The sequence below is a fragment of the Amaranthus tricolor genome, chromosome 9 (genome assembly GCF_026212465.1).
Source record: "Amaranthus tricolor cultivar Red isolate AtriRed21 chromosome 9, ASM2621246v1, whole genome shotgun sequence".
In the NCBI taxonomy this organism is placed as follows: Eukaryota; Viridiplantae; Streptophyta; class Magnoliopsida; order Caryophyllales; family Amaranthaceae; genus Amaranthus; species Amaranthus tricolor.
The window spans coordinates 1,776,323-1,791,770 of NC_080055.1; the positions used below are offsets into that span (position 1 = coordinate 1,776,323).

General features: G+C 31.6%; 2 protein-coding genes across 4 annotated transcripts; one reads left to right on the plus strand and one right to left on the minus strand.

Annotated features, from left to right (window-relative positions):
• Window positions 1-3,167: 3,167 nt before the first annotated feature.
• Window positions 3,168-5,918, plus strand: LOC130824331 (cyclin-D3-1-like). The gene is made up of 4 exons (XM_057689291.1): window positions 3,168-3,801; window positions 4,260-4,458; window positions 4,920-5,050; window positions 5,320-5,918. Exons 1-4 carry the CDS (start codon window positions 3,340-3,342, stop codon window positions 5,563-5,565), a joined length of 1,038 nt encoding a protein of 345 aa, XP_057545274.1. The 5' UTR covers window positions 3,168-3,339; the 3' UTR covers window positions 5,566-5,918.
• Window positions 5,919-6,257: 339 nt separating this feature from the next.
• Window positions 6,258-9,825, minus strand: LOC130823747 (ADP-ribosylation factor-like). 3 transcript variants are annotated; one of them, XM_057688483.1, is made up of 7 exons: window positions 9,676-9,825; window positions 9,044-9,226; window positions 8,501-8,571; window positions 7,580-7,699; window positions 7,353-7,471; window positions 6,767-6,854; window positions 6,258-6,655 (listed from the first exon to the last, which is right to left on the minus strand). In XM_057688483.1, the coding sequence occupies exons 2-7, from the start codon at window positions 9,189-9,191 to the stop codon at window positions 6,644-6,646; spliced, it is 558 nt and encodes a 185-aa protein (XP_057544466.1). In that variant the 5' UTR covers window positions 9,192-9,226; window positions 9,676-9,825; the 3' UTR covers window positions 6,258-6,643. The 3 variants fall into 3 exon arrangements, with proteins under 3 accessions (XP_057544466.1, XP_057544468.1, XP_057544467.1); XM_057688485.1 differs by having other exon boundaries at window positions 9,044-9,256; window positions 9,676-9,813; XM_057688484.1 differs by having other exon boundaries at window positions 9,044-9,241; window positions 9,676-9,812.
• Window positions 9,826-15,448: the final 5,623 nt, after the last annotated feature.

A 15,448-nucleotide genomic window follows, 5' to 3' on the forward strand; every position in this document is an offset into this window, starting at 1 on the left:
ATGTTAAGTTCCAAGGTCCTAATCTTCGCCCAGTGGACTGGACTGTTGTCCGATGGACCGACGGGAGATTCGCACGTGCTGGCCATAGTTCTTCAGGCGCATCTAAGCGTGCCGGACATAGTCTCGTTGATAATGAGCCGCCACGGGGGAGCAGACGCTCACAGTTCGCTGGAACGGACTGGTTGGTCACATTGCCTCAGCCTGGGGGCCCACAGATATGCGCATGATACCCATCTATGGTGGGCACATAGCTAAAGTTATTTTTGACGGCTCTAAGCATACGCCTCTAGTTCTAGAATGTCGTAGTAGAAAGAAGCCGTTGGAGGCGATCATCGGACTGCGGGATATGACCGATGCGCTTTACGATGTTCTACCTGCTACTCCTCTTGGCCGGCTACCGTACATTATGCACCAGTACATCGATTGTGCTTTGATATCGGCCTTCGTGGAGAGGTGGCAGCCGGATACGAACACCTTCCACATGCCATGGAGGGAGATGACGATTATGTTGCACGACGTGCAAAGTATATTGGGCATAGGTATTGAAGGTTTACTACCGGCTGAGCCTTCTGAGGGGGAGTGACATGTCGGTATTACTAATCTGTTTGGGGAGCCCATGTCCGAGCTACGACGGAAAGGGATATTCACCAGCGGTTGCGTCAATGTTGCTGGTAGTCTGGTTACCCATGTGTAAACATTCATTCGTCCACGCACGCACAAATTTCTCTCTAAGTAGAATCCATGTTCTAGCCAAATACTGAACGACCTTTTTGTTCCTAACTGACTAGGTAGTCACGATCGGTTGCCATCTCTGTTCAAATTCGTCGATTGTAGAACTTTGAACCAAGGGGTTCCATCTACTTTTCCTGAATACCTGCCCTTGTTGATTTCTTTTCCCGCCACACAACTTGTTCACCCTGTTCTCAGCGTCATTTGCAATATGCCAAATGCATAACAAATGTCGCACATCTACATTAAAATAAAACATTTAACGTATTTAAGACATATTCAATAAATAGAACGACAATAATTAATCAACAAAACCTTTTTACCTGGGAAGACGCCACGAATAGCTGTAGATAAACCTTCGTCTCGATCAGTTACAATGACGCTAGGAGTATAAGCTGTGCCAAAAATATCTCTCAATCCCTGCAGCACCCACGAATATGACACAGCTGCCTCATCTCGCATCAAATAGAACGCAACCAAGAAGTTGTGATTGGTTGGCGTCATTCCGATTACTTCACACATTGGCCACTTTTGTTTGTTTGTTTTGTACGTTGTATCTATCAACACAGCATATGGCCACATACGTATCTTTTGGATAGAGGTAAGATTTGCATCTAATAATCTGCTAAATCCCCCTTCATTATCCAAGTCTGTCCAGACCACGTAATTAAGTTCTGTGGCCATATAAAGACAGTGTTGAAGGGGAGTCCTACCTTCCATCTCTTCCCTCCTTATTGATTGCCTAGCATTATAAATCCGATTCATACTAGTAAAAAACAGGGAAAATTTCTCTAATAGAAGTCATTATAAAGGCAGGTTGCATGCCGGTTGCACTAAGCTGTCGTATGTGCTCCCGAATATCTATATTGATCCTATTTGCCCTTACATGACTATCTCTGTACACTAAGAATGGGTGGTTATGTCTTCCTTTTTCACCAGGACACACCCTTACCGTTCAAGGTCTTTCTCCTGGTTTACGACTACTTGGTACAATAAAAAATTTACACCCACAAGTTCTACTCTTAGAACCAGGTCGGGTAGCATTATCTAGATTATGTAAATCACCCCTAATATTACCATAGCGGTGACATTTTAAATACACACTAACTCTAGAACGTCCTTCTTTTTGTTTATAAGAAGCACGTGTAAATTGAAAACCAATTGTAATTGCTATCGCATCGGCCCAACTATGTAATTCATCTAAGGAATCAAATTCCTTATCCGTAAGACCGTAACAAATCTATCGGAGTAATCTACGTTGTATTCTAAGTTTTTAAAGTCCTGCAAATTGAAATATGAAACAAACCATACATTAGGTCATTAAAAAATTATACATACAAACATTAATAATAAAAATATTTAATAATAAATAAAAATTACAAATTACTTTAATAATTAATATTAAAATATTAGTAATACAAATTAATATTAATTAAAAATTATAATTTACTTCAATAATTAATATTAAAATAATAACAATACAAAAAATATAATAAAATAATTGTAATAATAATAAAACAAATTAATATTAAACAATAAGAAAATAATAATAATAAGATATAATTATAAATTATTTAAATAAATAATAACAAAATAATAGTAATGTTAATAATATAAATTACTTACATTAATAATAATAATAATAATAATAATAATAATAATAATAATAATAATAATAATAATAATACAAATATTATTATTAATTATTAATAATAATAATATTAATAATAATAATTTACTAAGACATATAATAATGTAAATACTAAAAAAAAAACTAGTCGCACAAAAATGGCGAGCAGACCACGGTCGAGTCGCACAAATCGTGCGAGTGAACCACGGTGAAGTCGCACAAAACGTGCGAGTGAACCACGGTCCAGTCGCACGTTTTGTGCGACTGAACCGTGGTCCACTCACGTTTTGTGCGACTCCACCATGGTTCACTCGCCCAGTTTTTGCGTCTTCATTGTTTTTAAAACAAATACACCGATTCAAATCGATTAAAGTACGTACCGGATCCGATTCATAGTCGTTTTCGTTAGCCATAGTTAATCGATTCCAACTAACAGCTTCTTTAAAATCGAAGAACTTTTTGAGAGAGTTTTTAGAGAGATAGTTACGTGTTTGAATTCGTATATCATATAAGGGCGCTTCTGAAAATTCAACATATATAGGGTTGCGATAAAAATGTTTCGGATTACGTTTAAACTTTAACTTTAATGTCTTTTAAGTGATAATAGTGTTATTAAGTGCGATTTACATTTGTTAAATAAGTTTTAAGTCTAGGGGCAAATTCATAATTTTATTAAGAAGGTGGCGATAAAATAAAAAGGATGACGATGTATAACAATGCGATAGTAAAATATTAAATTAAAGGAAGATAAAAACAGAGGAGAAAGTCAAAAATAAGGAAAAAAAGACAACTTTGAAAACACCTTCAGATAAAACAATTCATCACAATACTTAATTTTTAGGGCCCCTCCTTTCTTCTCTTCCCACTCTGTATTTCATCAGGATTCAGGGATCCTTATACAAAGGCAATGGACTTCCCCATTTTCCCTCCATCTTCAAACATAAAGACCATTTCTTCAATTCTCAAAAACACACACAAAAATGACCTCCTTAGAAACAGATCAAGACTTTTTTCTTGATTATTTATATTGCGATGAAAAATGTCATAATGAAGATTTAAATGAAGAAAAAAAATATCATGATGATCATACTCGTGGGTCATTAAATTGTTCTTGTTATGGTGAAGATGATGATGAAGAACAACAACTTAAGGATTTGTTTTCTAAAGAAGAAAATACCCATTGTAGTGAGGGTGTTTTGGTTGCTAATAAGTCATTAATGGAAGCTAGAAAAAAAGCTTTGGAATGGATGATTAGAGTTAATTCATACCATAATTTCTCTGTAATTACTCTTGTTTTAGGTGTTAATTACTTTGATAGGTTTATGTTGAGTTTTGGGTTTCTAAAGGAAATGCCATGGGTGACCCACATAGCTGCTGTTGCTTGTCTTTCTTTGGCTTCCAAGATTGAAGAAACCCATGTTCCTCTTTTGTTAGATTTCCAAGTAAGTATATACAACACTCATCAAAACATGTATGTCAATATATTTTTAATTACAAATATTTATAGTTATAAACTTATAATTATAGTGTAAAATTGTATCCTATCGGCAGAGTTGTAAAAGTTTTCAAAATAGACAAATTGATATTTTCTCCGATGTAAAAGTATAAAAAAACGTATTTTAAATCGTATCAAGGGACATTTTATGATTCGATTTATATTTAGACAACGTGATAACCGCATCACTCATAATACCAGATCACCATTCCATTTTCGATCCATTATTGTGATCAGATCTGTGTACTGCATTTTCACGCTATAGTTATAATATGTGAAAATATGCTACATTTTAAGATAAATCTAACATGGACTATATTTCTTTATTAATGTTATAATATATTTCTTACATAAAGACACAAGGATAACATTCTTTTTTTAACCAATTGTTTGTGATTGGTGTAGGTTGAGCATGAACAGATATTTGAAGCAAAAGTGATACAGAGAATGGAGCTTTTAGTGCTTTCAACACTTGAATGGAAAATGAATGCAGTTACCCCACTTTCCTATTTTGGACATTTAATAAGAAAGCTCAAGTTAAAGACGAATTATCACTGGGATATCTTATGCAGATGTGAATCCTTAATACTTTCTGCCTTCCTTGGTAAGCATAGAAAAAACCACATTTTCTTGCAGTGTAGTGGGAATATTATAGGGTAGAAATATGCTATAGTACTTTATTTATTAGCTTTAAACGCTTGGTAATACTCCCTCCTATTCACCTTAGGAGTCCATTTGATTTTTCACAGATTTTATGAAGAGTCAAAAGTGGGATCCTAAGTGTAGGAAAGAGAGTAGTATTATGAGTTTTTTTAATGTAAAGAAGGAAAATTAGTATGAGTAATGGAGGGTATAATTGAAAATAGTAAATAGGATAAAGTTACTAAGGGTATGAAAGTCAAAAACCCGTACAAAAAATAAAAATGAAACAATTAAGGTGACTTGACCATAAAAGAAAATGGAACACATAAGCTGAATAGGAGGGAGTAGTTATTATCTTGACATGATATTAAAAGTTAATTATGACAGAAAGTCATCAACACCTTCTTGGATTTGAAAATACAGATCCCAGATTTTTGTGCTATGTTCCATCTGTCTTGGCAGCAGCTAGTATGGTGCTCACTTTGGAAGAAATGGGAATATGGAGTACTCTTGAACACCAAAATGATATCATGGATATCTTCAAATTTGACAAGGTTTGCTTCAATTCTATAAGTTTTGTATGAAACTGTCTCACCATGAGACGAACTTAAATAATTAGCTAATTTTTCAAAATAATTACTTTAATGTTATAAGTGATGACTTTAAAATTATTACCAAGTGTTACACTGATTCAGTCCAATAGAAATAATCTCACCATAACATTGTTATATATAAAAATTTTTGAAAACAAAAAAGTTCTTCTTAACAAGACTTCATCATCAAATTAAAATTTTTTAATTTATTTATTGATATTTTTTAACAGGAGAAGGTAGAAGAGTGCTACAGATTCATGAAAGAATTGTCAAGCAATGCGAAAGTACACAAAAGAAAGTTTTACAATATATCAGAAGGCAGCAGAAGTCCAAATAATGTTCTTGATGTTGTGTCAGACTATCAGTCAAATGAGAGCTTTAATAAACAAGACTCATTATCAATGATCTCCATACTACCATCTACTAAATCTCAACCTAAAAAATGTAGGACTGTGGGACCCACATGTTTTGGCTAGCTCAAAGTTATTCACATGTCCAACTAATTCTAAGTTTCCTTGAAGCTTCTTGTTGGACAATCCATAAGGAACTCTTCCCTACATGACTTGTAGCACTCTTTTAGTAGTAGTAATAAAACATCTCTAAGCAAAATAGACGTTCTAATTTTAGAAGAAAAATGATAGTGGCTTGAGGGATGAGTACAAGAAGAAATTGATAGTCTAAGGACACTTTACTAGTGTAGAATTAGGAGTTGTTAATTCTTAATTTGTAATAAGATTTTACACTTAATTGCATTTTGTATGGCCTTGTTGTTTTTGAATATTGTGAAAAAAAACAAACAAATTCAATATTCTGATTTTGGCTCGTGAAATTAATTTTGTAGATGTATCATATGTCTCAAGATATCACCCCTTTTCACACTAAAACATGTTTGACTAAAAAAATGGATGTACTTTCTCCGTTTAATCATACTTGCTATATTTGACTTTTTACGCAATTTAATGCGTTTATTTTGTTTATTTATATGTTGAATTATACGCATTTAAAAAGTATAAAAAGTTAATATATGAAAGTATGCAATTAGTCGATTTAAACAAGATTCCACTTGACTAAATTTTTACTTACATATTAGCCGCAATATATGAAATAAGTTTGAACAAAGAATAGTGCTCGTAATCGAGATGTAGCGAGTATTTCAGAACGAATAAAGTAGTAGATAACTAGATATCCCCATATTGGCGCTATATACTATACTTGGAATATTTTTTCAAGTAAAATAGGAGTAGTTCAGAAACTAGCAATTTTCCAGAGATGTTGTGCGAGAAATTGGTATAACTAACAAAGAATTAAGGGTTGTACACTCTTACATAACCGGTCATTCCTCGCAAACTAAAGCTTTTGTATATATTACAAATAATTTTTACAATCAAATATATTTGCTAAATGCAATATATACAATAAACAATAAAAATCAATCCAAAAAAACTTCATCTTTATCATAAATATTTACTTAAAACACTCCCAAGTCTTCAAATCTCATTACTCAGTTGATAAAAGGACACTACTTCAATAGCTCTCTTGCTTGCAGACTGTTTTTCAATATTTAGACTGCAATCACAATCCAAAAAGACACATGTTTCATGTTTTAGAAATTTGATTATTTATGTTGAAACCACTTCAGAAATTACAAGGAAAATTTTAACACTATAAATATTATACCTTGTTAGATGGTCCTACATTGCTAGAAAGCCATTCTAGACCTTCATAAAGCCCTTCACCAGAAGTAGCACAAGTAGACTGTATGTACCTGCAAATATGATTCCAAAAATATTACTCCCTTTGTTTTGGTTTGATTTTTTCATATATTGAATTTTTGGGGAAATTATAATTCGTTTGGTTTATGGTACTAACGGGTGATAATGAGAATGATTTGTAACGTAAATTTTCATGCTATGTATTATGTCATTACTATGGTAATGAAAGTTTGATCATAAAAAGTTTTTTTCTTTCACAATTTTTCAATACCACCTAATACCACATGTTTAAGTGGTAATGTATTGGAACAAATTTTGTGAAGAAAATAAGCTTGTTGAAGGAGAAAAATTATGGTCATTAATTTTATCAAGAGATATTCTTACCAAAATTATAATAACATTATTACCATTCCAACCATTTAGAACCGATACCAAACATGATTCTACAAATTTTATTTCCTTGTTATAAAATGATGAGGATACAAGTATCGAATTTAAGTTTTTGGTTGAGTTAGATCCTTAAAAGAAACGAATAAGAATGAAAGACTTACCAATTGCGGTGACGAAGGGAGTGCAGGGCAAGGCTATCAGAAATCTCAGCAACAGACATTGCATTGGGAAGATCTTGCTTGTTAGCAAAGATTAAAAGTGTTGCATCCTTGAGTTGATCCTTCAGCAAAACAACATCAAACCCAATTGATCTTCAGCAAATTTATAATGAACTTTAATTTTACTTTTATATGATAGTTATGAGTAGTAATTTATTTTGAAAACAGACCTCAGATAGCAGCTTGTGGAGTTCATCTCTGGCTTCTGTGATTCTCTCTCTATCATTACTGTCCACTACAAAGATAAGACCTTGGGTGTCCTGGTAGTAGTATCTCCACAATGGCCTGATCTGTTATTATAACGTTACAAAAAAACGTTTATGAAGATTTTACACTATTAACATTTGTTTAGTATAGCCCGTTTGGTAATCGGTACGAACTAGCGGGAATGGTAATAAAAATTAGTGTAATTTTGGTAGGAATATCTCTTGACAAGTTTAATTGTCATAGTTATATTGATTCAAGAATCTCATTTTCATTGTAAACTTCTTTCTATTGCTTTACGATTTGAATATGTGGTATTAGGTTACATTTAAAAATTGTGAAGAAATTTTTTTATATTCAAAATTTCATTATTATGGAAATGACATGATATATATATATATATATATATATATATATATATATATATATATATATATATATATATATATATATATATATATATATATATATATATATATATATATATATATATATATATATATATATATATATATATATATATATATATATATATATATATATATATATATATATATATATATATATATATATATATATATATATATATATATATATATATATATATATATATTATAAAAATTTACACTATAATTCATTTTCATTCTCACCATTTAGTACTAATTACCAAACGGATCAAACATGTCAATAAGTTGAATATGAAATGACTCCTATCTAAATGGAATTTCAGATGTAATGTCAGGTGTATACAACCTTATCTTTGTAATATCAAAGAGGTTGAGTTTAATTAACCTTTAATTACAAACATCTGTAAATCATATAAATAAAAACAAATTTGAAACATTTTCGCATTCATGATCATTAAGCCAAGGTAATTAGAAGGTTACCTTGTCTTGGCCACCAATATCCCAAACGGTGAAGCCAGTGTTTCTGTACTCCACAGTTTCCACATTAAACCCTATTAGAAAAAACAAAAAACAAGTTCAAGAGTGATCATATCAAAAAGGACCTTATTTATTAAAACTCTCCAAATTAATGAGTAAATAAAAAGTTGTTAGAGTAGAACAGATAAACTAATGTAAACTTATTAGTTTCAGCTCGTCATGTATAAGAATGTCTCACTATGAAACTGATCCATATAATTAGTTAAGTCCTTTAATTGATCACTTTAAGATTATAAGTGATCACTTTAACACATTAAATATAAATGGGCTAGCCCAATAAAAACGGTCTCACCATGAGATGTCTCATTTCAAAATTTGTATTTTTCTAAATTTCCTTATCTCTAAGTGCACCTTACACTCAAAATCACCTCTATCAAAAAAAAAAAAAAAAAAAAATATTCACAATACATATGCACACACAAAAGAACTTGCGAATAGTTGGATAATATATTCCAGCAAAATGTAGAAGTTTAAGGGGCAGATTACCAATAGTTGGGATGGTGGTGACAACTTCTCCAAGTTTAAGTTTGTAAAGAATGGTCGTTTTGCCAGCAGCATCAAGTCCCACCATTAATACTCTCATCTCTTTCTTTTCAAACATAATCTTTACCAACATTGACAATGCTCCTCCCATCTCTGCTTTGATATTCTTTACTCTCTTTCTCTTAGCTTCAACAAACAAATCTCAACCAACAAGCACTAATCAAAATCATTTGTAGCAAAATTACATGCTAAATAAACCAGAATAACCCAATACACGAGCAAGGAAAACTAGCATGAATCTAGGTCCGAAACTGCTTAAGCTAGTGTTTAAATTTAATAAATGGATTTAGCTACCCAAATAAGGAGGAAAAGAAGTAATCTACGAAGAAATTAAAAAGAAGTTTCTAATAAAATCAAATTAATTATAGTAAAAGTTACTTTTTAAGTTAATTAAGTGACATATCCTCATCTTTTATCTTCGATATGGAACAATTTACATGCAAAAAATCATAGGCATTATCACAACTAAGACCCAAGTTATTTAATAAAAAATTCTATTAATATTGAATTATATAACAGAAAGAAAATAAACAAATTAATTCAATATAAATTTAGTGAAAAGTAATAAGACACACCTTGTATTTAAATACGCCCCAAATAAGGTTCCTTAGCTTCTACGATGAAGAATTTGTAGCTTCAAATTTGTGTTAAATTTAATAATTCTTTCCTGTTGTTTCCCAATTTCAATTAATTTGTAGGAGTCATGGAGTATATATATAGAAATTGATATAGGAGTAGAATATTGAAAAGTATTATATTTAGGAAGTCATTAGGAGATTCCTTGATAGCCAAGACTAAGGTTTCAAATATAGGTTTACAACTTACAACCAATAGAATGTTTTGAATTGTCCACGTCATCAGAGATTACATGATATGAACTATAAAGTCGTTTTCTTTCATTCTCTTTACAAAGAAAAGGTCATTAAATATCGAGTATACATCATTTGAAGTCAAATCTGCCGACTTTCTGGATGTGTCCTAGAAGGAAAGAAGACGCTTATGTAAAAAAAAAAAAAGAAAAATTAAATTGTGCCTTTTTTTTTATGTATAACATAACATTTTATTTATTTGAAAAAAAGATTGAGGTAAAACAAACTCGATAATTCATTTATATCAACAAAAATATTATAAAAATATTGAAAGTCAAATGAACTTGATGTATGAGAATAATTGCTTCCCACAAATAGAAATCTCTTATGTAGTGTTTGAGAACAAGCATTTCATTTTAAATGAATTTGATAAGACAAGGTTTGAGTAAAAATCCCACAAATAGAAATCCCTTATATATATATATATATATATATATATATATATATAAACTTAAATAAATTAGAACTTATACCAAAATGCGCAACATCCTGGTCGCAGAAACCGAACCGCCGGTATGGATGACTTTAGCCGTACCCTCTTCTTCCCCTCGGCAGCGATTCATCCTCCCTCTGGACCGATGAGATTGAAACTCTTCGGACTTTCAGAAACTAACCCACCTTTTCCAAATGTCAGTCACCAACCAGCTCGACTTGTAATCATTATTTTTCTCATAGGTTTTCTTATGCGTAAAAATAATTTCCTTGTACTGGATCTTGGCCTTCTTATCCTACTTCCTATACACTAAGGGAGCAATAGAAGGATCCCAAGACCGTTGTTTCTGAAATGACAAGATCAATTATTATATTTATAAGAAGTTACAATGAAGTCAAATACATAAATGAGAAAGTAGTTATCCTTACTTGAAACTATTACCAGTAGAACTCAATTTTTTGTTTGTCTAGGTCCCTCCACGCCCATCCATTCGAATCTTAATAAGCCTCAAAGGACTTACGGATGGAGGTGGCTAATTGGTTGCCACCATCTGTGGAAAACCTTCAAAAATCAACAATTTTTAATTAGTTTATTGACTGAATATGACTATAAAAAATTAACAAATAATAAAACGTACCCAGAATTATCAGGCAACCATGGGAAGGGTGGTCGTGGGTGCTCCACCGCAAGGGAAACATCTTGGCGCGACGGTCCCTGTAGAGTGACAGGCTTCGGTGTCCTAGACGGACGTCTCGAACCACGCGACGTCACCGGAGAGGGAGTGGCCTCCTCCCTCATAAATTCACTCCTCGGAAAATGCTCCTCTAAACCTGGACAGGTTGAGAATAAGTTAAAGCTAGAGGTTGATGTTGAGAAGGTGTAGGTTGAGGATCAGAAAGAGTATGATGTTGAGGTCGAGGTTGAGGTTGTTCATGTGTAGGACGAATAGGGTATGTGATGTCCGGGTGGTGGTTGTACGACTCATAAGGTTGCCCAGTTCTTGGGTCAATTCTTTGTCGTTGATTGTTTCTCATTCTAGGCATAGCTTAAGAAAATAACCTACAAAACAAGTTAAACAACTCTCAAAACCACCCAAAATACCCTCCTTATAGCCCCCAAATCTGCCCCAATCATCACCACGACCGCCCCCAAAACCGCCCCTAAAACCAGCCAAAACAGCCCATCCACCACCCAAAACTGTCCCTAATATTAACATGTTCTTGAACAAAAAACTAACAAGATCAATGAATAAAAATCTTACGATGAGAAACATTATCATACGAAATTCATAAAAAAAAAAACCCTAAAATTTAAACGTTCATGAGTAAAAAAAAATAACAAGGTTAATGACACACACTAATCCAACATAATCATACGGAATTTATACAAAAATCAACAAAGAACATAATCAATATCATATTAAAAAAATCAATCATAAATCATACGAAATTCATAAAAAAAAATGCAGAAACTAATCAAGGAATAATAATGTTAATATGTTCATAATCAACTTTATATTGATGTTTAAAAAAGAAATTAATCAATAAAAAAATTTAAAATTTAAAACCAAGACTAACCTTCACTAGTAGAAAGAACCACATCTGCTGTGCAACATATGTTGCGGTTTTACAAAGAAGCAGCATAAAATAATTAGGAAAAAAAATGCAGTATATACTTTGGTTTTTAATGTCCCGCAACAAATAACCTTGAGCATATACTGTGGTTCCCTATAACCCGCAGCATCAAATCCCATATGTACTGCAGTTCTCTATTACCCGCAGCAAATAATCTCCTTCCATTAAAATAAAAAACCCGCCTTTTAATGTTCATAAACCCATGCACACTAGCTCCTACTGTTTCATAAACCCACGAATAAACCCTTAACGTTCATCTTCTTCTTCATGTTCATCTTCAAAAGCTGTTGTACTGTTCACCCACGATACCCATACCGCCACACGCATACTGTTTATCTTCTTCTTCAAAGCTGCTGTACTATTCACGAAACCCACTCGCATTTGGTCATCTTGTTCATTTGCAAAACCCACGAAAAAATTTGCTTCAAACCCACGAAAAAATTTTCTTCTTCTTCATTTGCTTAAAAAACCCACAAAAAAGTAAAAGGTAATTTCGGTTTTATTTGGTTTTTATTTTTTGTTTTCTTTTTTTTTTGAAAAATGGTTATATTACTAATTTTGTTTTTCTTGTTTCATTGTAGGTCACATTGTAGCTATTCTTCATCTAGATTCACCGTTAATTTCTTTTGATAACAATTTTCATTGTTTATCAAATTTTTAGGGTTAAATGATGTTGATGTTATACTGATTTACCTCCCACACTGAATGTTGATGTTGATGTTTATCAAAATTTCGACTAACTACCGATGTTCTTAGTCAGAATTTAGTCGGTGGAATCTTATACTTATTTACCTCCCACACTGAATGCACTAAAGACGTTTTCAGAAGACCTTGGGAAGGTAAAACACCTTTTCAGTATATCGATTGAATATCGACTAAATGTTAGTCGCTATTCAGTCGGTATACTATAAAGCGTGTTTTCCTTCCCAAGGTTGTTGAGCTGTCAATCCATCTTTCCAAAATATATTGAATTTCAAAATTCCGACTAAATTCCTACCAACTATCCGTCAGTATCTGGTCGGTAATTTACAAAATACAAAAATACGCTCCTTTTGTTTTTCAATTTATTCGAGTATTATTATTAAAATTATTAGTTTTATTATTATTATTATTATTATTATTATTATTATTATTATTATTATTATTATTATTATTATTAATTAAAATTTTGTTTTTCAATTATAATTAAAATGATTAATTTTATTATTAGTTTAGTTAAAATAAGAATTATTATTGTATTATACTTATAATTATTATTATTAGTTTTAATATTATTATTATTATTAAAATTAATATTAATAATTACTAAAATTGAAAATTTTTCGAAATTGTAAAATAAATGTACTTGATTACATATACTACTAAAAATATATTGGATAACAAAATATTTAATGGGTTACATAATTAACATCGACATCATCGTCGTCAGATAATACAAGATCTTCGTCGGTGTTTTCATTTTCATCAACATCATCAATCGTTTCGTCAAACACTAACAAATCACCAGCTGGATTACGCAATGGTGCGACTATTTCCTCTTAAACATATTCATTTACCACGAAATCTTGTGATTTCTCTTCCAATTGGGAAGCACTTTCCTCGAAATGCTTCGATCTAACTTTGCAAACTACTCGCCAATCTTTCATGTTTTTCTTTAAACTTGGATAAGGTAGATAATAAACTTGGGAAGCTTGAGTTGCTAGCACAACAGGATCATACTTTCCATACGATCATAATGTAAAATCTATCATGACCACTTTTTCATTTTACATAGAGAAACTTTTCAAGAACTTTGGTTTGAGGGGAATGACTAAAATGGTCCAACTAAACTCATTTTTGTTGCGATTATTTGATGTCAAAGTCAAAATGGTCGAAAGTGTGGTCAAAGTCTTGGTCTACTTAAAGTCTTATTATTCAAGTCATTTGTGAAGGTACTTGCATGGTCCATTCGAATTTCTTGGATATGTTGCTTGAAAATTGGCAAAAAATGGTAGCATATTAATTTATCCTTGGTGATGTATAAAATGCCACAGTTTGCTTAAGGGTGCCATAAGTTTTTGTGGTGCTATTTTAGCCAAAACAAATTTACTTGAATTAGTATGCATGATATAAGACAATTAGATGATTAATTTCCTAATTAAGTTGGTGATTTATGGGTGAATAAATCTGAATGGGGTAATTATCTTGCCTTGAATATGAAAATATTTCAAAAGAGAATAATTCCATTTATAGTTGTCCATCAAAGAATTAAAATAGAGTAATTACTGCTGGTTTGACTAATATGTCAAAAGTTCGAAAGGCTAAATAAGGCAGCTATGAATTTTTTCTTAAATCACACAGTTATTGCTCTCATCTTTCATTTCAATGGCTGTAGTAATTTTTTCCATTCATTTCATTGTGATAATCATTGAGAAGAGCAACCAAAAGGCAACGTTTCATTCTTTTATGGGATTAATTGCTCACGGTTTTAATAAGGGTTTATTGTTGATTTTCTCTTCATTTCCCATCATTCATTTGGTCATTCAATAATGCTGATTCCAGAGTGATTATATTTCATCAAAGTTATTCTATGGTAAGAAGCATCCAAGGTAAACATTCAATGTCGTTCTATTGCTTATTTATATGGCTGTTGGAAATGTCATTCAACGCTTTTAAAACTGGCTCACAGAAGAATCCAAAGGTCACGTATTTTTGGGCTATGTTTTCTATCATCAACAAGGGATAAACGAAGCCATTCAATTGTAGGTGAAAAAGGTCTTTTGTTGCTGATTTTAATAGCAATAATAAAGATCCATTTTGGCTATGTAAGGGTCGTTTGATTTAGCATCCTAAATGCTTCCTATTCTAATAAGTTTACAAAGGATTTTAGTGTGTCTTTTTGAAGTTACTTGAATGGTTTATATTTAAGTAAATTTTTAGTTTTAATTTCTGATTTTTCATATGCTTTGTAAGCCTATATAAAGGCATAATTGATGAATGGAAAAGATACACGACAATACATGACATGAACAAAAGCCGAAATTCCAATGAAAGTTGTAAAACTTTTCTTATTCATATACTTGTGTTTAAGTATTGGATGTTTATCCAAATTGTGAGTTTTTCTTACATTTGATGAGGTCAAAGTGTTTGTAAGAGTTCCATACATTTTAATTTGTAATATTCTAATTTGAGTTGAGTGATCCTTGAATTGATATTAGAACCTCGTAAGTTTAAGTGAGTGTTCCTTGCTTACATATCTTTAGTTTGATTCAAGTGAGTGTTCCTTATCCAACACAATGGTTCATTTATTTGTTTTTCCATATCTTTGAAAATCCTAAATTTTTAACCAAAAAATCTTGAAAATATTTTCAAACTCTTGAAAGATATTTCAAACAAAAAAAATAACTGTTGTTTTTCGTAACTTCATACGCAC

Bases quoted from the DNA above. Each gene is read 5' to 3' on its own strand.
- LOC130823747 (XM_057688483.1), bottom strand. From the start codon at position 9,191: ATGGGAGGAGCATTGTCAATGTTGGTAAAGATTATGTTTGAAAAGAAA. The intron at 8,572-9,043 runs GTAATCTGCCCC...TTTTTCTAATAG, and splicing joins CACCACCATCCCAACTATTG to GGTTTAATGTGGAAACTGTG. The intron at 7,472-7,579 runs GTCTGTTTTCAA...GTTTTGCTGAAG, and splicing joins TCCACAAGCTGCTATCTGAG to GATCAACTCAAGGATGCAAC.
- LOC130824331 (XM_057689291.1), top strand. From the start codon at position 3,340: ATGACCTCCTTAGAAACAGATCAAGACTTTTTTCTTGATTATTTATAT. The intron at 4,459-4,919 runs GTAAGCATAGAA...TTGAAAATACAG, and splicing joins AATACTTTCTGCCTTCCTTG to ATCCCAGATTTTTGTGCTAT. The intron at 5,051-5,319 runs GTTTGCTTCAAT...ATTTTTTAACAG, and splicing joins ATATCTTCAAATTTGACAAG to GAGAAGGTAGAAGAGTGCTA.